At 46.1% G+C, this 23,172-nt stretch overlaps 1 protein-coding gene across 1 annotated transcript in view; it reads right to left on the reverse strand.

The window, feature by feature from the left end:
* Positions 1-20,564, reverse strand: part of LOC133155963 (teneurin-4-like) — a 95,492-nt gene extending 74,928 nt beyond the window's left edge. The window contains exons 1-3 of the mRNA XM_061281655.1: positions 20,066-20,564; positions 2,897-3,197; positions 2,140-2,409 (exon numbers count right to left, since the gene is read on the reverse strand). Of these exons, the coding sequence (XP_061137639.1) occupies positions 2,140-2,409; positions 2,897-3,125 (499 nt within the window). The 5' untranslated portion in view covers positions 3,126-3,197; positions 20,066-20,564. The remainder of the gene's footprint in view (positions 1-2,139; positions 2,410-2,896; positions 3,198-20,065) is intronic.
* Positions 20,565-23,172: the final 2,608 nt, after the last annotated feature.

A 23,172-nucleotide genomic window follows, 5' to 3' on the forward strand; every position in this document is an offset into this window, starting at 1 on the left:
TCTGGTCATTTATTATCCAAATGACTAATTATGCAGCTGAGTAACTAATCGACTAACTAGCCAAATAATTGTTAATATGCAGACAATGCTAAACCCAGCTTGGTTTAGCGTTTACACAATAATGGATGCATGAAGTCAGGCTGGCGCTGTCAACCCGAGAAAATGGCGGGCTGATACGTGTGATGTGGATGAAAGTAGCATTCTTCAAGAACTTGTGAGCAGAAAGTTGTGTTGAAAGAGATAACCGCGTAGCCGAGAGGCTGTGGAACCACGTAAACGCAGATCCTCCAAGTGTTGTTTTTTTTTTGGGGGGGGGGGGGGGGGGTTGTAGCCTGGAACGACGCCTAAAGGCATGATGAGGATCATCCGCAAGACTCCAGACTCAGGAGCAATTACCTTTGAGAAGGGCACAATAAATTGTGTGCGGAGAGCATGTAGCTACGAGCTAAACGAGCTAACCAGACAACAAAAAAGCAGTGTCACTCAGTCACTACACACTTTGCACACAATGTCGACCCACAATAGCAACTAATTGAACAAATAACAATTTACCTGACTAAACAAATGACCAAATGACTATACTAAGTGACCAACTACCTCCCTGACTAGTGATGGGAAAATGAAGCTTCAAATTTGCTTCATGAACCAGTATTTTATGAATCCTCTGGACGGCACTATTGTTTAAGAAAGTCTAGAGGAGTCAAAAAACACAACTGGTTCATGAAGCAAACTTGAAGCTTCATTTGCCCATCGATACCTTTTCGGACCTCAAGAAAACAGCAGCCAAGTGAAGACTGTGGCGTAAAATACTGCAGCTTTTCCAAGACTTTTACTCCAGCACAGCAATGACAAATCCCAGCCATATGTTGTCAACTGCGGGTGGGTGCCGTGGAATGGAAAAGGAGCAAAGAGACGGGCCGAGGCTGCCAGTGCGCCGTGCATGTGGGTCATGGCTAACAAAGCCAGCGGCGGCTCTTTTAAGTTACAGTAAGACGCCCGCCTTGATGTTCTGCCTCCGCAGGGCCTCGCTATGACTCAACAGGCGCTGGCTGCTCCAAGTGTCCTCACGGGGCTCTCTCGGGAAAAGAGGCATGATGGGAAACACACGCGCACACGGCATTCGGGCACTTGCACATATATGGAAAACACACAAAGAATTGGCCCCTTTTTCCCCAGATTGGTTTTTCTGTTTGCTACAGCTAGATAGATGCTGATTAATGGATAAAGGACTGAGCAAACGTCTCGTGTATTCGTCAACAGTCGGCGTTTGCTTATTTGCATGCATTAAGCCAAGGGTCAAGCGAGTCGCATGTGAAAAGGGGGATCGGGGATGAGGGGCGCTCGGCGGGGGTGGATGCCCGCCGGCTGGAATACATTAAGAAGCCGAGTAAATGGTTTGTTGGTTTAAAGAGCGCACACGAGACGCACGCCTTCTTTGATGGATTTTAATTAACTTGCCATATACAAATTGTATCTTATCGGGCTCGGTTGAACTCAAGTGCTTTTTCTCTGCTGGAGCCAGAAGAATAAAAATGCTGCTCGGAATGACGATGCGAGTGTCCGACACGCCGCGTTCGTGACGCCGCAAGCAGAGCGCCGCCGTGCCGGGAGCTTCTCTTGAATTATGTACAACGGAGGCACAATGTGGAAGCCCGCACACGCTCGCCTCGCCCGACCGAGTCAGCCACTCAAATGGAATTCACCCTCTTGCGGACATTTCTGTCACTTAGAAAATACATCGGCAGATATAAATGTAAAACCATTTACGAGCTGCTCCGCGAGGCTGCGTCAGGGTAATTAGAATCTCGCCGACGGGCGCTACACGAGCTTAGTTCTCTGCCGCCGAGGTGTCCAGAGAATTCTGTTGCAAATCTGCCACATCATATTTGGGGTTAGCGGCGCACAGAACAGGAAGCGCGAGACACTTGGCGAGCTAATACAAAGAGGTAAACATGACAAGACCTCATAGCGAAGGGGGAAACAAATCTGGTGACATGAGATGGAGGCCAAAGAGAGTGCAAGACTGCAGATCGACGCGAATGCGTGTCAGGATCACAAATTGCCGACAAAGATTTCATTTCCGTTTCCGCAGTTTCTCATGGTGAGCAAACCCAAACATCAACTCATCATTGTACTCACCGTTTTCCGTGTTTTCATGTTCCGTGTCGGTTAGAGTCAAATTGGAGTTGGCCCTGCTGGAGAGGCACGAGCTCCGGCCTGACTTGGGGTTGCCGGCGCGGCCCCACAACCGGACGGCGTGCTCCGGCGACACGGCGCCGTCCGTCTCCGTGTCGGCGTCCGAGCCCACGCTGACAGAGTATTCGCGGTGCGGCATGCCCAGCTCGCCTCGGTAGGTTGCCGCGTGGTGGCCGTCGCCGAAGCCCAGCTCTCGCAGGGAGAAGTCGGCACCTGCGGCAAAACGCGGGGGCTGATGACATATGTCGGCGAGCGTGTCATTTGGCACGTTCTAACCTTGAGACGTGCGCATCTTTTAATCAGGCAAAGTTGTGATCTTATGACTGCATATGTAGTTAACTTGTTGCTAGGCGACTAATCAAAGCCTCTCGAGAACATGTCTGTTCCATTTTTTAACAACCTGCATGCAGTAAAGTTGACTGCGGGGTTGGAGGAAAAAAAAAATCATCCATTTCACAGGGGAGCTCCTGAGCAGACTGTAAATGATAAAAACGTCGCTTGGGTGGAATTCATTGCCATTTGTCCTTGATACAACACTGGCATGTTAGCAGGATTTCATAACCTTCTCCAATCTCCTATCGCATTAAGAGGAAATGAAAAGTGTTCTCCATAATCCAGCCATTTCTTTCAACCCTACGCCTTAGTTTCAGAACACAAACTGAGCTGAAAGTTGATGCTAAACTAGCCGCTAAAATCCCACCTGGCCGGCCAAACTCGTCCACCTCGTGGTGCACCAGCTCCTTGACGCGGTTGCCGTAGGCCACGCGGGCGTCGTGGTCGAAGGCCTTGAGGGTCTCGGTGGAGCTGTACGACCTGGGGTGGGTTTTGCCATCCTCACTGTCGGCCGACGAGCTGGTGTAGCGCCGCTCGGGGGGCTCCTGCCGAGCCGTGGTCAGCGAGCGGTACGGTCGGCGTTCCTTCACTTCCATGGCGGTGGCGCCTCTCCGCTCGGCTCGTGTCAACAAAAACCAGTCAACCGAGATGGCTTCCTCTCAGAGCGTCTGTTAGAAAACCAAAATAAAGGGGGCAACTCTTTAAGTTTGGTGCCATGCTTAGTTTGTTTACATTTCGCTTGGAACAAGACGTTGAAAAATTAAGCTAGGCTAATGAGCCACATTATCGGATGACATTTCACAACGCTCTTCTGGCAAATTTGCCATTTTGATGACAATTAAGGCGTTTAATAAACTTTAATTCATAATTCTGCCAAATAATAAACACATCAAGTACAACAACAGCAAAAAGTGATTCCAGCTCACGATTTGAACTTCCCAGTTTGCCCTCATCACAGTATTGCCAAAGAGGTGACCGATACTCTCTTGGGAACAAAAACAATGCTCGTTGAGGTACATTCTTGAAACTTTAGAAATCCCCTCCTTCCCTCCCTTGCATTAGCGCAGCATCAAGGAATGGTATCCAAAACAATAAAATTAGCAAGCGAACCCCCGGAGCAGTTGAAGAGCCCTTACAGCTGGCGGGTGGGCGGCGCTTCCGCGCACCCCCGAGCGGCCCAGGTCCTCGCACGGCGGCCCCGAGTCATTAATCACCGCCATCCTTTCAGCTGTCGATAGATACAAACACAAGGCAACAATGGTGGTTTTCAAGCACATGTTTCGCCCCCGAGCAGAGGCAAGGAGGCTCTAACGGGGCTCATTGTCTCCTGCTTTGTTTTCCCAAAGCGGGCACTAGCGTAGCATCCCAAAAAGCATTGACCTCCACCAAGGAGGTTATGTTTGAATCAGCGTGGGTGGAATGTCCTCACAACACACATTCGGACACGGGCGTCATCGGGACATTTTTGGGATGTCAATCCACACACTGGTGACACAAGAATTTTAAAAACTGCCATTTGTGCTGAAGATTTGCGTCACGCTACGTCGGCTTCACTATTAAGCTAACCAATGAAACACTAAGACCGTATGACTTGATTTATGCCTCGCCGAACCCAAGTAGCGCCTTGACTCAACTTGCCACACCGACTTGGGACTTTAAAGCTTAAAACTTACTTTATAAGTATGTGACTCCAAGCCACCGGCGAGGAGCGCGCGCCGCTATCATGCGATAATAAGCTAACGCCTTGATTTGACAACGGCGCCTCGGCCTGGCGGGTCCAAAAGAGATAACAGCTCCATTTTTAAAGCGTTATCATCATCACAAGAAGCGAGGCGGCTGAGAAACAAGCGACGAGGAAGGTTAATGAGGATACACTCACAAAGACGAGTTATTTACAACCGGCTCTGACAAACGACGTGCCGGGTAGCTTCCAGATGAAGATAGCCACCGAGCGCTTTCATTTCCAAAAGTTGCCCAGCCGTCGCCGCCGCTCGGAGCGCATTATCTATGCAATGATTCCAAATTGATTATCAGGGACAAAAGAAATGATGGATGGTCTGTTTTGCCAACTTTGTTTTTCTACTGCAACCTGCCGACTCAGCGTTTTTCAATAGCATTGTCCGCATTTGGCAAAAGGTGCCGCGTATCGGTCTGTGGCAAATAATGTTAAAACATTTCCAATGAACAAACACATTGTGCCCATTGAAGTCATTAGATCGGGCTAGATTGCCGCATCGTGTGTGTGCGCGCACACACACACCCAAACACAGAGGCTCATTAAATGATGCACAAAGCACATCTTCAGAGGCGCTGTTAGCACATGTAAGCAATGCTAACCAACTGGGACGAAGAAAATATATTATGCATGCAATATATATATATATAATGGAGGTATCATATATACCCATAAACTATGTAATCTTGGGAAAATGCACGTGAAGAATAACAATAGGAATTGCAGAAAAGCTTCACACTATATGGGCTTGCATATTTCTGGGCATTTTCAAAGTTGGAAATGTTCCACGGAGATGAATAGAAATATAATTAACAGGATCAAATAGTGTTTTTAGTCCAAGTTCATAGGCTAGTGCACTTGTTGAGACGCAATTTACAATCACTTAATAATGCTAACTGCCTCTCAAAATCATACCGTAGCTATAAGCCAAAATACGGTCAGTTTAATATTTTTCCACATACTGATAGTCGGTTGACTTTTTTTTTTTTTTTACAAGTCAACCAAACAAAAGTGTTTCTAACAGCTTGAGAGACAAACTCTTTTGGACACTCCAACTGTCTCTCGGCAAGATCAAGAGCCTGCATGGTTCTCAAAAGGAAAGTCCATCAGCGGCTGAGGTTTGCGCTTTTTTTTCCCCTCTCCAACAAGCTTCCCTTAAAACAGCTGATATGTTAAAAAGAGGACTTTCCCGACATCAGCCTCCAGCGAGCGTGTCACTCCAGCGGTGTTAGCCTCACGCTAATCTGTCAATTCAATCCAGATGTCTGCCCCCCCGCCGTGCACACCGCAGGGACCACCAAGCCCAGTGAAAACACCGCTTGCTTGTTTTGTGCCCGGCTTGTCGTTGTGACCGTTGCTCCGGTGTCAGGAGTCACTTAAAAACGCCATTTAAATGGGGTGGGAGATATACTATGGGGAGGGTGGGCGCAATATAAATGCTAATGACTCCACGCTATCCATCACGCAATTAGCGAGTGTGCTGAGAGATGCTATTCAGCGCAGCGGTGTATAAATCCGAGCTTCTTTCGCTCGCCGCAATTAACCGCGTGCTGCTCTTTACGTGAAACACAAGCCACGGAAATGATAGAGAGTTAAACGCAAGAAAGATTGACTGGCTGGCAGCCAACGGAGGATTCCCAAATTCTCGTCTCGCCTTTCATCCACACCCCCGCAAAACGTTGTGTTATTTGTCCGGCGATGCCACAAGATGGCGGCCGGCAAAACAAAAATAGAAAAATTGTACACGGGCCTACCACTAACAGCCTACTAAACTAATTTAAGAACCATTTTTGTCTCTCGCTTGCGATGTATCACTTCAACACACTCCCTTGACACTAATTACTGTACTACTTTCCGACTTCGACTGGGCTTTAGCGTTACATGCTGTGTACTACCTGTCAAGCGTCATTTCAGCTTGGAAACATGAGCTCTCAAACTTCTGAAGGGAATTAGAATTTGTACTTTGTCGGGCTTTGTGGCGCTAGAAGCGTTGGACTCGATCAACATGGCGGCTCGGGCGCCGTGGGGCACATATCTGCGGCATTGTCGACTGAGTTCATTGAAAGCGGAGAAGGCTGCACACAGGCACTACTTACTTCTCCTCTGAAAGTCTTTCACACGCCGGGCCTCCATTGAAAAGCCCCCCTGGCTCGACAGAAAGGTGTGTTTTCAATAGAGACTTTGGCCAAAGAGGCCTGTGTGTGAGGGGGGGGGGGGGGCTAGTTCCGCTGAATGCCTCGCCAAACAAATCCGAATTCAGCCCCAACCATGCAAGGCTGAAGTGGGGGGGTACTAGGTACTCCTTCCAGGATCAAAAGCTAAGCGGTGCATTCAAGTGAATACGTACAACGGCCTCCGCGTAAACAGAAAACGTCGATGGCTGACTGCAGCTGGACCCTCGCCGCTAATCACTCGCATTTCCAGCTCCACTCACAACATTTAGGACGAGGACTCGCTAGGACTACAAAACTAAGACGAGGAGCACTTCAATAGTTTCCGCCTTTAGCGGCGCTAATGCTAATGTTGCTACATCAGAAACTGCTTTTGAGCGTGACGCAGTGAAGTTGTCGCCCATCGCAAACTCCAAATAACAGACCTAATATTTCTCTCACAATGTCCAACGAAAATTATTATCTTCGTGAAAAGCGGCACTGGCGAGTATGCACGCTGACCACATTAAGCCAAATTATTTATGAACCACACAATCATATCCCTGGTGTGATCAAGCTAGTAAACAACGGGAAGGTGCGCAATTATGCATCCACCGCATGCACAAAATTGAGCCAATTTGCTCCGCTTGTAATGACGCTAAGATGGATTTTAACAGCGTTCTTTTTTTCCTTTTCTCTCAAAATGAATCCAAAAACAGCGGGCAGAAGACTGTGACACACAGCAACTATCGAACTGTGTTGCAGCGGCTGTCTGGTATTGTGGGGGGGGGGGGGGGGTGGGGGGTCGTTTGGCACGAGGTAATGATGCCATTGAAAAAGGGGGAGAAAAAAAAAAAGGCTAACCCAATTGGAGAAAATGGCGGTAATCCAATTTACGGCAAAATAACATGCCAATCACTATTGAAACGGACACATTATAAAGCTGCCAGAAAATCTATCCATTCATTTCTTTTCAAACCGTATATCCTGATTTGGGTCAAAGTGGTACTGGAACCCACCCCAGATAAATTTGGGCAAGAAACGGGGTAAAGCCTTCAACCGCTTGATACTGTCATTTGTAATGATTGCATATTGATTGATTTGTAATGCTCGCATTTTGAAATATTCATCTTACAATGGATCTGAAATGAAATTGTGACAAAAATCTGTCTTCAGTAAATAACAATTGAGAGAAAATTTGTAATTGAATGCTGTCATGATTCACTCAAGTCAGTATGCGACAGAACCACTATCACGAAAAACGATTGCTTTGGACCAGAGTGTGACAAAATATGTTGGAAATCTATCGGTTGTGGATTTTGACCCGCGAATCTCACATACCTTTAGTCGAGACACCCGGCATCATAAAAAGCCTCCTTTGATAAAGTACCAACGCAGAGAAGCAACGGTGGATTTTTTTTCTCGGGGCTACTCAGAGTTCCCGAGGCACGGTGATGACACGGAATGTCTGATGACGACCGGCGCCATCCACTCTGCCACACTGAGGGGGCATTACAAGACGCCCCGGCTCCGTGGCATCAAACGCAAAGGCCCCGTCGTTTATCTGGGCAGGGAGCGTCGTACCTCGTGACGTATTCATTTAATCCCGTGACTAAATGACAATCAATCGCCCCCACTCAAGGCCACAATCAGTATCGGAGATTTAATCAGGAGCCGGCCCGGGGACAGAAAAGGAAACCTCCATGAATAATAATAAATAATAATGTGCTCTCACACAACAACCAGATGTGCATTTTCATTTTGCAGGAAAATGCACTCGTGGTTGTTTGGGGTGAAAATCGACAAACGCGCACGTCTTTCAAGAGGTGGGATGGACAAGATGGTCGACCATAGAATGGCGAGTGAAAGCGCAAGCATCTTGCAATTTTGTGTGTAGTCACTGATTCAGTGATTTCTCTGATGCGGGAAAAGAAGGCCAAAATAGTGTGAGAAAAACTTTCCATTTGGCTAAAGCCTCACGCCACCTCAATGGGCAGCGGGCAAACACTGCAATCATTTCATAAGGACACAAAGCACTCATGGAGCCGCCAACAGAAGAATGTCACATGGCAAAAAACAATGGTGACATGTCACACACGCAACCCCCCCCCCGTCCTGTAAAGCCTCGTACAAACAGCCATTCTTTGCCGAAACTCCAAACAAAGAGGACCTTCCCGAGAAAACAATCGCATGAAAATATCCTAAAGCGTTTTTTTTTTTTTTTTTTTTTTTTGCTAATGTCTGTGGCAAAAATAAATCTAACACAAAGGCAAAATCTCAAATTTCATGCGTCAAGTATACAGAATTTAAAATTTACTGCTAAATGGAACATTTGGAAACGTTTGATTTGAATTATTAGACTTGTCTGCTGAGTCATCCATTTAGTTGGCATACTCTGCCCGCACACAATCATGAACATTTGCTTGGCAATGAAAATGATCGTCAATGCTTGGGAGTATCCTTGGTAAACAAAACAGCGCATATAAGCTGTAAAGCTTTTGAAAATTTGAAGAAAAAAGAAATCATCTGCTTCATCCCCCCCTCGGCTAAAACAGGCAGCGACTACATTACCCATAATCCTCTTTGTTTTATCTGCTCGGCATTAGGACGCTGGCATTATTCCAAGCTCCGTCTTTCCGTTTCCAACATCTTGCATATTTGAAGTGTATCAAGAATAAACGACGGCAACCTCGACGACTGTGATAAATAATCCCAAAACGGCAATAACGGCAAACTCTCACCGGTGGAAAACTTCTGTCTGCTAATAAAGTAAACATTCATTGTTTCTCTCGGGGGAGTTATTGCGGTTGTTGTTTGTCGTGGTGATACTATTTGGGAATGAAGCACTCAAGCTGCATGTGTTTTGATTTTTCTTTGGCATTTTCGCAATAACATGGCACTTTGGATGTTGGGAAAGTGGACAAATTATTTGTGCTTAGCATCCCTAAATGGAAGACAAACAATTTGTTGCACTTTGTGATTCAACTTGAGTGCTTTGTTGTTTCTCCAGCGTTGAACTTTCTTTCGCAATTGAAGAAGTTGCCCCGCATTGATCTGCACGACGCCATCGATGCCGTTTGCTTATTAACATCGTCGGTTACGTTCTCAAATTAGCTCTCGATGCCCGACCATGAGGTCATGCCAGATTTTTTCCCATTCTTTCTCGCCGCCGTAAAATGATGAAAAGCGAGCGCTCGTCAAGATCGGAGGCCGGCGAGGACTCGCTCAAGTGCGCTCATTGTCTCCCGTTTAAGTGGGGTCACGATAGAGCCCCCCCCCACCCCAACCTTCCCGAGTCCACGAGCGGGAAGCGTCTGCAAAAAAACATCCACTCTTAACCCGCGGCATACCAAGTAGGCTCTCTCGGCCACAAAGGCCGACTTTGTCCTGGCGCACTCAAGGTGCTCTCTCACGAAAGCCCTCATAAGGTGGGCTAATGGCGGCTGCGGGGGGGAGGGGACTCAGAGTAGAGCAGCCTTTCTCCTACATTTTTGGGTCCAGGAGAGAATCTCGTCATCTTTCCGCCATTTAAACACAACTCGGCGTGCCAAAGGCATGAAAAAAGTCGAATGCGCTAACTGGTTTGTTTTTTAGCGTTGCCCATCGCTATGCACTTTATTTGGCTGCATAGTAAGTCGCTCCAAATTATTTGGCAGACCACCAAGCAACAGCTGGAGGTTTGGATGACCCAAAGTTTGAGAATCACTGGAGTAGAAGACATGCTACCTAAGAGAATTACTACACGAGGCAGAAGAAGAAAGGCCGAGCGGGCTAGCCAAGCAGCGAATAAAACTACTCAACAAATGAAACTTAATTGAGGTCAGCGTGATTGAAGGCGAGGACGGGCTGCCGCATAGCTTCCAGATGGCGAGCTGTTATTTCGTCGGGGTTCGCTAATGCGGCGCGGGTTGGACGCTTGTAACCCGAGCCTCCCTTGGGCCCCGCGCCTCCTAAAGCGAGGGCCGCAGGTTCAAGGCGACTTCAAACCGGGCCGCTGTTTGGATAGGAAGGTAGGTTGGACGGAAGGGTGGGGGGTGGGGGGGGTCTAAGTACGGGAGGTGGGGGAGTTGCAAAGCATGTTAACACCATTGCTGTGTTGAGCAAGTTTGGAAACAAGTGCGGCTTTGCTCCAAACCATCGTCGGAGGTTTGCTTACTGCAGCTGGAGAATCCTGCTTTGTTTGTTTGACGCCCGCGTCGTCTCGCGCTCAACCGACCCAAGTCATGTTTACACACGGTGGTGATTGTTTTGATTTGTTTTGCATGCTCGAGTACATCAAACTAAATATTTAGGTAGAGGTGACTGCATACACAAAGTGCCGGTGGGAAACTTGACTGACATGGTTCACGTCACGTACCTCGTGTCGCATGATTTTACTATTCGGGTTTCAAACCCGTGTCAAGCCGAGATTAGAGTTTCAAGGTAGGATTTCAAGCCTGGGTTGGTGTTTCAAACCATGGTTTGGGGTTCAGAGTAGGGTTTTGTTTGATACAAGGCTTTTAAATTACGCTTTCAAGGCAGGGTTGGGTTTTGAGAAGACAGGAATCTGTTGTAGCTGCACTTCCTGTATGTGGACCGCCCATGTGTCCCAATATTTATGTCTGCATATTCAGTGTATTACTCAAACCGCAAACATGATTCATTACACAGCAGCTACATAACAATCAAGACGGTGGAGCGGTGTTCCTCAGGGATGCGTTTTCAGTACACTTCAAAAACGATGTAGCCCAAAAAATGGAGAGCAGTAGCGACGCTGTGACGTGTGCGCAAAACAAACGTCACCATAATCATTTTTTAACACGTTAGGCACCCACTCAATGACACAATTCCGTCGCCACGCTGACAGCTTTCCACTTTAAATGTAAAATAGGTGGCGACTAATAAATTGCGAGGTGGCTGGCACATCTCGCCGTCATGTCATCACCGTGCTTTTTTTTTTTATTTACATGTATCTCGCCTGACGGAGCGAGATACGAAAAGCAGAAATCATATGTGATGTTCAGTTTCAATCAATGTGCCGCAAAGTATACCGGCGAGGTTTTGGGTGTGATTTAGCTCACACTTTGAGTTTGAGCTGAGTCAGAGGGACGTTCACACCAAGCCGCTGCGCTGTAGCTCATAGCTTTGACCCACTGCAGCTTCTTTTTATGGCCCCCAAAAAGCTCCCAGACTCCTCAGTTACTGATTTATTGTCGTTTGTTAACATTCCAGGAGGCCTTCGCTGGTGTACAAGTCAGCGCGGTTTTTTTAGTGCGGAGAGGACACTGATGTTTATTGATTGGTCGATAGAAAACTACCATTCAAGAATGGGGTGGAAATATAATCAAATTGGAATAAAGCCAATATTTATACATTGCATTTCTTTAATTGGTAGAAAATGCTGCCAATTTACATCTACTGCTCAAGTGTAAAATCATTAGCAACGTCAAACTATTCACGATATAGCCAAGGCTGCCAAAAGAATTAGCAATTGGAGCAAAAACTGGCATGGCTGCTGAACTGCCCAATTCTTTGGCAGTTTCCACGCCGGTACGTCACACGGTTTACGATATAGCAATCAGCGGCGCTTCAGCGGGCGTAATCAGCACGACTGTAATCAGGACCAGCACAATCTCGGCTCGATTGCAGAATGCGTTGTCAGTTTCAGCACTGCTACGTCACGCTAGTATTTGGGAGAAAGCAATCTGCGCCATTTCAACTCCCACAATAAGCGCAACTGCGGAAATTGCCAATTGCTAGCCAAAACCGTTCCTTGCAACAATACCTTGAAAGCGTCAAACCTGGTTTATTGAAAACCCTACTTCTCTGGGCTTGAAACCCAATTTTGACATCCTAGCCGCAATGTGAATCTGGTACACAATCCTTGTTTGAAATCTCGACACAAGTGTACAATTGTCCAAAACATGACTTGGTACAATGAAGTATTGTGATTCAGGAAACAACTCACCAATCTGGACAAATATATAACAGTGTTAAATGAACTATTTTAAGGCAGACAAAAGAGTGAGTTCATCCTTTCAGAGTGCAGCGATAGTGCTCTTATCCCTCAACTGTGCAGCTTTCAAGAAGGGATTATTGGACTATTTTAAGGAGGGGGGGGGGGGGCACTTCATGCTGAATCTTGTGCGGATGGAAATATTTGGATGGAGCAATTTTTAGGATGACATTAAAAGTATGGCGAGGTCACGTAGGGTCGCCAGGCGGCTTGCGTACTTCCTGCTGTACCAATTTAAAAAGGACTTCAGTAATCCAGATAAAATAAAATCAGGTAATTGAATTAAACTGGTCAGAGATGGCTTGATGTGTCCATAAACAAATTTTTGATTTAAAAAAAAAAATCTTTCCATTTTTTTTTGTAGCATGATTGGTTTTTGAGATTTATTATTTTTTCGGGGTTTCAGGTTACATTTAGCTTGCGCAATACGGATGTTACCATGCGTTGCAATTTGTAGCTATGACGTTGTAGAAGAAAACAATCCATATATTGTCCTGACTCATTGGCTGCCAGCCCAGTTAAAATGAATATTCCACGTCCATACTCGTCAATGGCAGTGAATGAGTTAATTCTTGAATATTGTGAAATGCACCATTACGGCTTTGCCTACATCTTCATTCATAGTCAGTCATATGTAAAAAAACAAGCTGGCGCGTTCGTCTTTCATACTCTAACGGTAAAACGGAGCAGTTGGCGGCAGAAATAATCCCGTCACCTTGCTCACACCGTAACACTCGGCCGCCTCTCGAATTCTCCGAGCGGCCCGCGAGCAGATGGCCGCGTTAGCACATCCGTCGCAGTGTCATTTCCACATTTTCCACTTGCACAAACATGCTGATTTGTGCCCGTGTGTGTTTATTTTATTTTTTTTAACCATAAAATCACTGAAAACCAGACAGCGTGTTGACGCCGAGCCCAGAAAGACAAACGGTGAACGTGCACAATCGGCGCTCTCGAAGTAAACAGCACGCCGGCGCCCTTCTCCTTCTCCGCCGTGACCGTGGATTCAGTGAAATGAAAAAGGGGAGGAAAAAAAACCTGCAGCAGTTGCTGGTAACAAGTGTTTTGATTCACTTGGACTCAACACGAGAGGCTCGGAGCTCGCTCACTAGCTCGCACGCCGTCACGGCCGACTCCAGAAGACGAGGTACAAATTAGTCGCAAGCACTTTCGACGGAGGCCTTTTGTTTTCGCCCAGCGACGCTGTGTCGCTCCTCATTGATTCGTTTTACTCACACACGACAATCACAGACTGTAACGAAAGGAGCTTTGGAATCGGGAGGCGTCAACAAACTACTTCAGTTAATCATTTAAAAATCCGTCAGCGAGGTAGCTTGATTGTCAAATGGTACTAACATGTTTTTGCACTGCCTACATGGGCAGTAAAGAATATTTTAATACATTTTACATTTTTTTTGGTGTGATTTGCTTAACTGTTCTGCGACCGCCTTTGGAGGTCACAAAACAGAAGCAAAGGACTACTTTTGTCTAAATCCAGATGTTTGTTCCCTGAAGAATTACTAATAGATGAATTTGAAAAATACCAAATACCAATACCAAAAACATTAGCAAAAATATGCAAGCAGTATGCTCTATTATGGTTTTTTTTTTTCTTCATTTTGTTATCACATTAGTGCACATTTACTAGACAGCTTTCATATGAAGCACCGTGGCTTAAAAGTACTACACTACACAAGTATCTGGGAGCCCCTACAGCAAAACATGATTCTTGACGCCGTTTTAATTTGAACAAACAAAAGAAATCCATAAACTGTTTTTGAAAAAAACAGCTGCAATGCGGATTGACTTTCAGTGGCTCAATACGACACGCTTGGTTTAGCCAAAACCTCAGCGCTTGACCACACTGACGCACGCGCTGACCATCCAGCTCGGGAACGGCGCCAAGCCCCGATGTGCTCCCTGGCGTTTGTCCGCATGTGCTCGCCAGAGGGTTGCCGTGCGTTCAGATACACAAAAGCATCGGGCTGCACTACCGTGGGTCACGTATCCCAATACTTTTGGCCGTATATTGCCGTATTGAAATAAAAGTGATCAACAGTAACCGTGCAAGGTTGTCCCAATACTTTTGACCAAGCAGCATTGTTTCTGTACTGTCCTTCAGATGCGCCACATATTCCAATACTTTTGTTTACTTAGTACACACAAAGTAGTCTCCTCAAGCCTGCTTACAGTGTCAAGTTGTTCCACACCGTGCAAAACATTTCCGAATAGATCACAAAGATCATTACAAACAATGCATTCTGACTTTTTTTTTTTTTTTTTGCACATGCTTATCTGTGTCTCATCGCTCAGAAAGATTTTTGCTCGCCGGCTGGTGAATAGCACACGGCCTCGTCGACAACGAATGCGACGCGCCGGTGCAAGGTTCGCGCTTTGTTCGGAAGAGAAAAGAATAGGCCTTTTCTTGTCTATTCTTTGAAATTGATTATACCTGAAGCCATGGGAGATGCCATCCAGTACAAAAAAGTGAACCACCTTGACTCCTCGAAAGAACTTTGTGAACGTACACGCATCCGCAAATTAGGAGCTACGAGATGACATCATTTAAAAATGGCCGACCGGTCGGAACACCTCTTGCCGTTTGTTAGCGTGAGCGTATTTTTGACGACAGATTTAGCAGCCAGCTACTAGCATCTTTTTATCAATGCTATCACTTTAGGGAAGAGGTCCCAACGTGCTGCACTGTACAGAGAGCGAGAGTAAGACGATCGGACGCATCGTCGAGACGCGGCGACATAATCTTCCTATCAAAAGGTTAATCTTGCCGGAGACATGAAATCACTCAAGAGGATTCCGCTAAAGCTACACGCAACTGGACTGGTCTGTGCTCAAAATCATTGGGAGTTCCTCACAAATATTGCAAACAGATTTTACGTTGTCAAGCGCAGCCATTTTGTATTGCCATTTTTAAGACAGAAATATCAGAATTTCATTTTATTTGACACTCTTCTTGATTAAACCTGTTGCGTTGCGGGTCAAAATGACCCAATTTAACACGCTATTTATGTTGAAGGTCTAATTGACCTGCGTCTATTCGGTTGCACGTCTAATTGACCCGTCGTAAGTGCATAAAAAAGTGAAAGGCAGCAAACACAATAGCAAATGGCGGCTTTATGGTATAGAAAAACACCTTTCCTAATCATCTGTCCACAAACCCTGTCATTTCTTTATGCCACTGCTGAATCCTTATTAAAGCATGATAAATGACTTTTTTGTCAGCGCCGCTCATGTCACCCACACGGCTTTAAATCAATAACGTCAATGCGTTTTTACGCAACAACACAACGCAAACAGACAGGTGCTGTTGTCTGGGTCACGCCGCCGCATAAGAGAACAGGTCAGCACATTCTCCGTGTATTTGATAAATAAGGGCGCTCGCTAAAATGTCATCTTTGCGCCGCGGCTGAGAGGAAAAATGCCCCAGTGTGCCTGTGACTGGAGCAGTCGAGCGCTAGCGGGCCAGCTAGCGGGGCCTCATAAATATTGATGGCGTAACAGCTGAAGGTCAGCTCCGCCGGGAGACGCCACTCTACCACTTTGCCGCCCGACGCTCGTAAAATGTATGGCCCGGGCCGAGGCGCGTGGCAACAACGCTGCTGCTGTTACGACGTGCGCCGTCAAACAACCAACCAAAGCACACGTGTGCAAATCTTAACCTTCAAGTTTCAACAAGTCCCAAATGACTGTGGCAATCACCAAAAATCAAATCCTCAAATTTCAACCAAGGCTATTGTCGATGTTTTTTATTTATTTTTCCACAAAAGAATCACTATTAAACGTCACAGCTTGAATACAATTTTAGATAGCAGCTGATTTTTTTTTTTTTATGGTTACACAACACAGGCTCACTTGTTGCTAGGCAGAATTCAGAGGGCACTATCAGATTGGCCGAGGACAGATTTCCTGTGAAACAACGTGACTGCAGTGGGAGCACTGCTCTGTATCAATTAGAAAAGACATATTACAGGAAAAGATGGCGACCTTTTTATACAGATATACACTAATGAACAAATTAAGGCATGAATGCCCCGAATTAATCCCGAGTCATCTAAAATTAATTAGGTATCCAAACAGATGCCTCAACATGTTTCTAGCAACATTCCAGTTTCCTGAATACTAATAAAGCCACTCCACGTGTTTTGGGATTTTTTTTCCACCAAACATTTCAAGAGATGATATCTGTATCCAAAAGATGCAAAGTGCCACACTCTTGACCTTCCTTCTGCGGCTCCCCCGTCTCCAAACTACTCCACCGCCTCCCACTGCGCGTGCATATTGATCACAGCGGGGTGAAAATGCAAAGTTGTGTGGCACAAAACGCTGCTAAACGCAAAAGGAGCCCCGAGACTGCTTCATTAAAGCAAAGGGGCTCGAAAACCGGAGCTCCGGCGACGGGTGAACCGCTGGGGCTTAATTACCTGAGGCTTAGGCCACATTTCAGCGTCTTGCATAAGATGCTCGTGATGAAACACCACTGGGGAAGGCTCTTCTAGTGGGAGGGACAAACAAAAACCTCGCACGTTGTTAGCGGGACGCCCCGCCCGAGGGACGGGACGGAACGGAAAGCTGACCTTCAAACGCGGCCGGACCATATTGTTTTTTTTTTTCTTTTTTTAAATGTAATTACCGTCACTTTGGTTTCCTCCTCGGGGTTCAACGCGAGGCTGCCACGCTGTCGTGAGAATAAAAGGCGCTTCAAATTGAACGAGTCATTTGCCACGCTGTGTTTTGAGGAACACGTCTAAGGCGACGTAGAAGCAGTCAGTCGCATGAGGGGAAAGTTGTTCGCTGCTCAAACTTGGGCTCGGCAGCCGTCGCTTGGGGCGGAGCCAAGTAATTGACAATAAATGACTGTCATATCAGTTTTCATGGGCAACAAACATTAGAACCCAATTAGCGTGACGGCTTTAAAAGCTGCAGTATGACACATCACATCAATCAAAAATCTCATTTCTATACCGAAACAAAAAGGCTTTTTTTTCACAAATGTCTGCATAAAGAACAATAGAGATAAAATATCAAGCAAGGCACCTCCCGTTGCGTTTCCATACTCTTCTTTGATTGGCCCCCGAGTTGGCGGCAATGGATGTGGAGACACCGCAGGATCCACATGTTTGATCACACAGTCTAGAGGATCCCCCACCTCCCCGACGCCACCCGCCCACTAAACAATTGACCGGATGAAGAGTCTTTGTGTTGGTGCAGAGGGGCGTGTCCAGGGGGGGCAGGCTAACACCTGGCTCCCCAATACAAACAACTCCGACACTGACTTCAGAAAGTAATCTGAGCCCGGAGCTATACGGGCCTCATATTTTTGCACCTGCTCACTCAACGACGAGCCACAACGCATCATGAGATGTGGTGTCGTATTTTATAAGGCCCAGCAAAACCAATTCGATGATGCACGCTATTTTATATCGGACAGTAATTCACTAGATCCCCCGGGCGGTATTTTGTTGCCTCTTCCAGCGTCAATCAAATAGCACCATTATGACCCGATGCTACTCGGTCAAAAACTTTATAACGCCGTCAAACAGAAAGAAATCTTCAAAGTTTCATCACAAGGACATTTTCAGATTTAATTAGCATTTTCTTTACAGATATGCACTTCACAACCAATCACGACTCAGCTTCAGAGAACTGGTGAGCCCTGATTGGTTGTGACCTGGCAACTGTGATGTCATTTTCAATCGACAGCAAGTGGCAAAATGGCCGCCCCCTGAGACGAATTTTGTTGCTTAATTGATATTCCACAAGCACACTATTATTCAGAATGCCATGTTTACACTCATGGGGGCACATAGAACACATTTGACATATTTAGGACGCACTTGAAGTTGCTTCACTGGAATCTGTGTTATTTGATGTCTTTATCCTGTATTAGTCCAAAAAGTATGTATGCGGACTGTTAGCGTTTTAGCAGACAAAGCGTATGACAGGCAGCTACTGGGCAGCGGTCGTAATAAGGAATCCGAGTAGCCTCCACGTGTCACAGCCCGAGTGATGAAGCCGTCGCAACCGAATGAGAATGAAGACTCGGCAAGGTCAGACAAGCTAAATGTCTTTCTGCTCCTTTGAGAGACGGCGGAAAGAAAAGGTTGAAGGGCAGGTCACCGGGCGGCCGTGGATGACTTGAAATGGGTTGTTGGGGAAATGGGGGAAAGCATGTGGGTGTGTCGTAATATTACTTTACACGCGTTGCATTTAGATGGAGTACATGCGTGCGAGAGCAGCCTCGGCTAAACGTAAAGCCGCCCCCGAGCCAAAAAACACTCGGGTTGGGCCTGCTGAAAAAGCAGTTACACAAGAATTATTGATTCCACTTTAGAATTACTGACATCAGTGAAAAAAAATGACTACACGCAGAGATCCGTGTTATGATTGCATTTATGCTTAAAGGATGTATCGGGGGGAAAAAAAAGCATACCAGCATTTTTTTGGAGATCTTTAATCCTCTATTTTTAAGAGTTATGTTGTAAATTGAGTTTTTCCTTCTCCCATCTGATGAAAATACGATTCGAATCAGACTAATCGCTTGTTCATAGTGTTCGTGTCATCCAGGTCAAATTCGCATGGCCATTCAATTATTCTGATTACGGCAGCATGACGCCATGCTCCGCCCACATAGGCAAGAAGGTTTCGCTAGCTAGCATTAGCCATCCTTCTTCGATAGCTGCTTTCGATCGGGGCCCGTTTTGAGCAACTTCTTTCTCGTAACGCTACATCTTGCTACCTTTTTCAAGCTGGCACAATTCAGCATCTGCGTATGTCCATTACCACACAACACACTAAGCCACAGAATGAAAGACCATCATTAATGGACGAGTGGACACACGTCTTTCATAGCCAGCCAATCAGAGCAGGAGATTGTCCGAGCTACTAGTTCTGCAGCCCCCTACCAACACCCGACAATGGCTCCCGGGGGTTCGACTCACTCGCTCACTCACTCATTTTACTCCCACTCTGCTCTCACACGTTGTTTGGGAACTCCTCAAAATGACACCGCACTACAACACAGCACAGCACAGCACAACAAAGCTTATTAAATAATATGCGTTGAATTCTGGGGAAAATTAAACTATAGCTGCAAAGAATTTGCTGTTTCATAAATATTATCTAATTTTTGAAATTATTTTAATTGAATTCAAATTTAACAGAAATTATTCTTAAAAAATATTTATGAAAATAAATGTTATGTGCCTTTCATTGATTTAATTTTTTTGTATAAATCATTTTAAAGAAAAATGTTGAATTAATTCAGTGAATCCCATTAAATTTAAACATTCAAATATTTTCAATTAAACCAACAATTTCCTTTATCCATTCGAAACATCACCACAGATGTTCACTCCAAGTCCCATTAAAAATGAACACATCATCATCATGGTAGCAAGCGTAACGACATGTTCGGGACATCCTATACGCAGCCCCTGCCTCTTATTTGACAAGCCCACATCTCGTCACGTATGAACGAGAATAAGCACGCAGGTAGACCAGAGAGCGAGCGAGCGAGGGAGTGAGCTGTGCACGGCCGGGACCGAAGGTGCGGTTCAGAAGGGGAGGGGGCGAGGAGAAGAGAGGAGAGCCACATCTGCGCGCACGATGTATATTTCAATGAGCATTTCTGCAGCTTACCATGGTGAAGACAATGCAGCAGGTCCCGTCCGGGTCCACACTTGACTTGATGAGCTCTCCACTCGCAGACGCACGTTATTTCCACAGTGCACGATGCTGTGTGAAGAGGAGGAGGGGGGGGGGAAAAGAGGGAGCAAAATTGTCCTGTTCTCCTTCCGTGCGCGGCGCTCCAAAAAAAATCTATAAAAAAAAATAAAAAATAAAAAAATGAAAGCGCTGCTGCTCACACGCACGTCAACACGTCCACGTTGTTGGAATGCGCGTGATTGTTCCTTGGAATTGAGGAGGGGAGGAGGGGGGGAGCAGGAAAACGAGGTGTCACGGTGCCAAGGCGGCCAAGCGATGTGCATGCAGGGGAGTGACAAGCTGCTTCTGCTTCTGCGTGCTCCCGCTCACTGAGCACACGCGAGGAGGCGCAGAGCGTGCGTGGACGCCCCCTTCGGTGCGAGGAGGCTGGAGTCCCTGCAAGTGGCTGCTCTCTCTCTCTCTCGCTCACTCACTCTCCCTCTCTCTCTCCCTCCCCCCCTCTCTCACTCAACAACTTGCTGCATTCCTATTTACATTGAAACACACGTGTAGTGGCCAGTCAAGGATAAATATTTTGGGGGGACACGCTGTTTACGGTTGCAGACTTTATACTCAATGTGCTTACAAAATTAACAGCAAGAATTTAAGAAAACAGGAAGTAAGGCAAATTGCAAAAACATAAATAAATATGATTTTGGAAAAATTGATTACGGAAAAGCACGTATTGAGTGTTAAGATAATTTGTATTTCCCTGATATTTATTGAGCAATCATTTTGACATCGCTTAACAAAAAGTGAAAAAAAGTGATGTTAATCCTTGGATGTATGTTCACTCCCACAACGGCGCAAACATCCCTTTCTAATTGTGCACATAACCAAAGAAGGAAAAAAAAAAAAAAAAAGTTGGACTGCATTTTGTGGATACCAAATTCTTTTGGCAATAATTTCCCTATTGTCGCTAAAATAGCCTGCAGACGTACCAAATGTTATGTCCCCCCCGTCGGTGGACTATTTGACTTTGAGCCCAAAAGCCGATTTGGAGCAATCAATTGCCACCTTTGACATGTGCGGTTTGGAAGGTGATGCAAAAGGGCCATCTGTCCCGTTCACGTCTTTTGTCCCGCTTCTAAATCCGCTCGCCACTCATACTCGACGCTCGTTCCCAGCCCGAGCGACTGGTCAAGAGTTCCTGGCCCTGGAAGCGTGTTTGGTTGGCCCAGGGCCGGCTCGCGAGGGGTAGGGGGGGTCTCGGTCCTCTAATTCGCCGCTTTGTGCGCCAAGAAGCTAATCTGGCTGTGCGAGTGGAAAGTTAAAGATGCTTTCACATGGAAAACTGGAGACGGGGGGCCCACGGGGGGGATTTGGCCTCGCGTCCGTGTGGGAATGTTGGGTTTTTGCGTGCCGCCCTGGCAACGTTCGGCGATGTGGGCGGAGTCAGCAGTTTCAGAGTGACCACTGTGAAGGTGTGGCCATGTTTTTTTTTTTTAACATAACAGCGATAGACGATAGGTGAGTGACATATTTGCAATGAAATTTTACAAACAAATTTTGCCTTGAATCTATCAAGTTGGTCTTAATTTTATTTGCAGGTGTCGCCGATACGCTTAAGCCTCGTGCTCCGAGTGTTCTTGTGTTTTGATAGTTACCTTTAATAATTTACCAGGTTTGCTGCGATCTTGTGCGGCGGCGGGCGCGTGTTCTTTTGTTCTTGTCATAGGGAAGAAAAAAAAAAACGTGTTTGCTTTTGAGACAAGGCTCAGAGCTGCGACTCCAATTATTCGCCCCATAAAATCCCTAATTGGGCTTCGCTTGGCTTTGCTCTACGACGCCTCCCCGCCTCTTTTTTTGAAGGTTTTGCCCTTCCTTCTTCTGCGGCTGCTGCTGCTGCTCCTTACTTTGAAATCTGACTTAATCATTAAAACACGAGCACGGCTTCTGCTTTGTGAAATGAACGGCGCCCGATTTCTTTTATCTTCGTCTTGTGAGGATTTTTTTTTTATATCAGCAGCTTTGCATCCTCTTGATTCAGGTTGTGTGGTTTTTTGGTCGAGAGGTGAGATGTTTGATGCACTGTGTTTTTCTATTTTTGCAGATCTACAGACGAGCTTGGTGTGCGCCGTTGTGGGTGAGAGCACAGCCGACATGATTTGACAGAAATGATAGCGACGCCTTTCTTTCCCTTCAAATGCAGTGTTCAAGAGTTAAAGCATACATTTGAAAAGTTTGAATCCTGTGATGCAAAGCTTCAGTTTAGCAATCATCTAAGTCTGTACACTGGACGCAGATCTCCGGGAAGCTTTTATGCCTGCTTTAGGTTTGGCCCCAGAGAGATTGGCAGTCAGAAAACATAGCCTCTTGCTAACGAGAAAACTTTCTGCTTGAATGAGCCTCTGATTCCCACTGAATGCTAAACAGAACACGCAAGAGCACAGCGACCTGTCATTTGAGTCGCCCCGGTGATTGTCGTTCAGCTGGAGAAAAGGTTTTTTTAAAACGCATTTTCAGCTGTGATGTGCCCGAAATACATCTTGCACCATTTTTTATTTTCTCATTAATATACCGAGTCGCCATCTCTGACATTCTCGCAAGGCTGTAAAAGGATCAGGCCTCTGAGCGCCGTCCATGTGGACTGATGAAAGATTAAAAGGATTGTTGAGATTGAAGGCACATTTAGTACCCCGCTGAGGTCCAATTTGGCGTCCCTGCGCAGCCGGCGAGGCTATAACGACAAAAAAGAAAAAAAAACATGGTGGCGGAACGACGGCGCTCGGTTGTGATGCGACGTGGACGGAGGAAAAGTCGTGGAGACATGGCAACCGCCGCAAGCCCGCAATCATTTGCAGTGTGGCCAATCTCTTTCTGCACTAATGGCTCTGCGGGGGCATACAACCTGCAAACAATAATTGCGCCATGGACACACGCTAATGGAGGAGTTTACATTGTGCCTTGTGTTTTTAGCACAAATCCCTCACGTCATGTTTCCACCAGAATGCGACACAATTTTAACAATATATCATATTTCATCACATAATATCGGATTATAAAATAAAATATAATTTTAAATATATTTATGAGGGGGT

This window comes from Syngnathus typhle, linkage group LG6 (assembly GCF_033458585.1).
Source record: "Syngnathus typhle isolate RoL2023-S1 ecotype Sweden linkage group LG6, RoL_Styp_1.0, whole genome shotgun sequence".
Lineage (NCBI taxonomy): Eukaryota > Metazoa > Chordata > Actinopteri > Syngnathiformes > Syngnathidae > Syngnathus > Syngnathus typhle.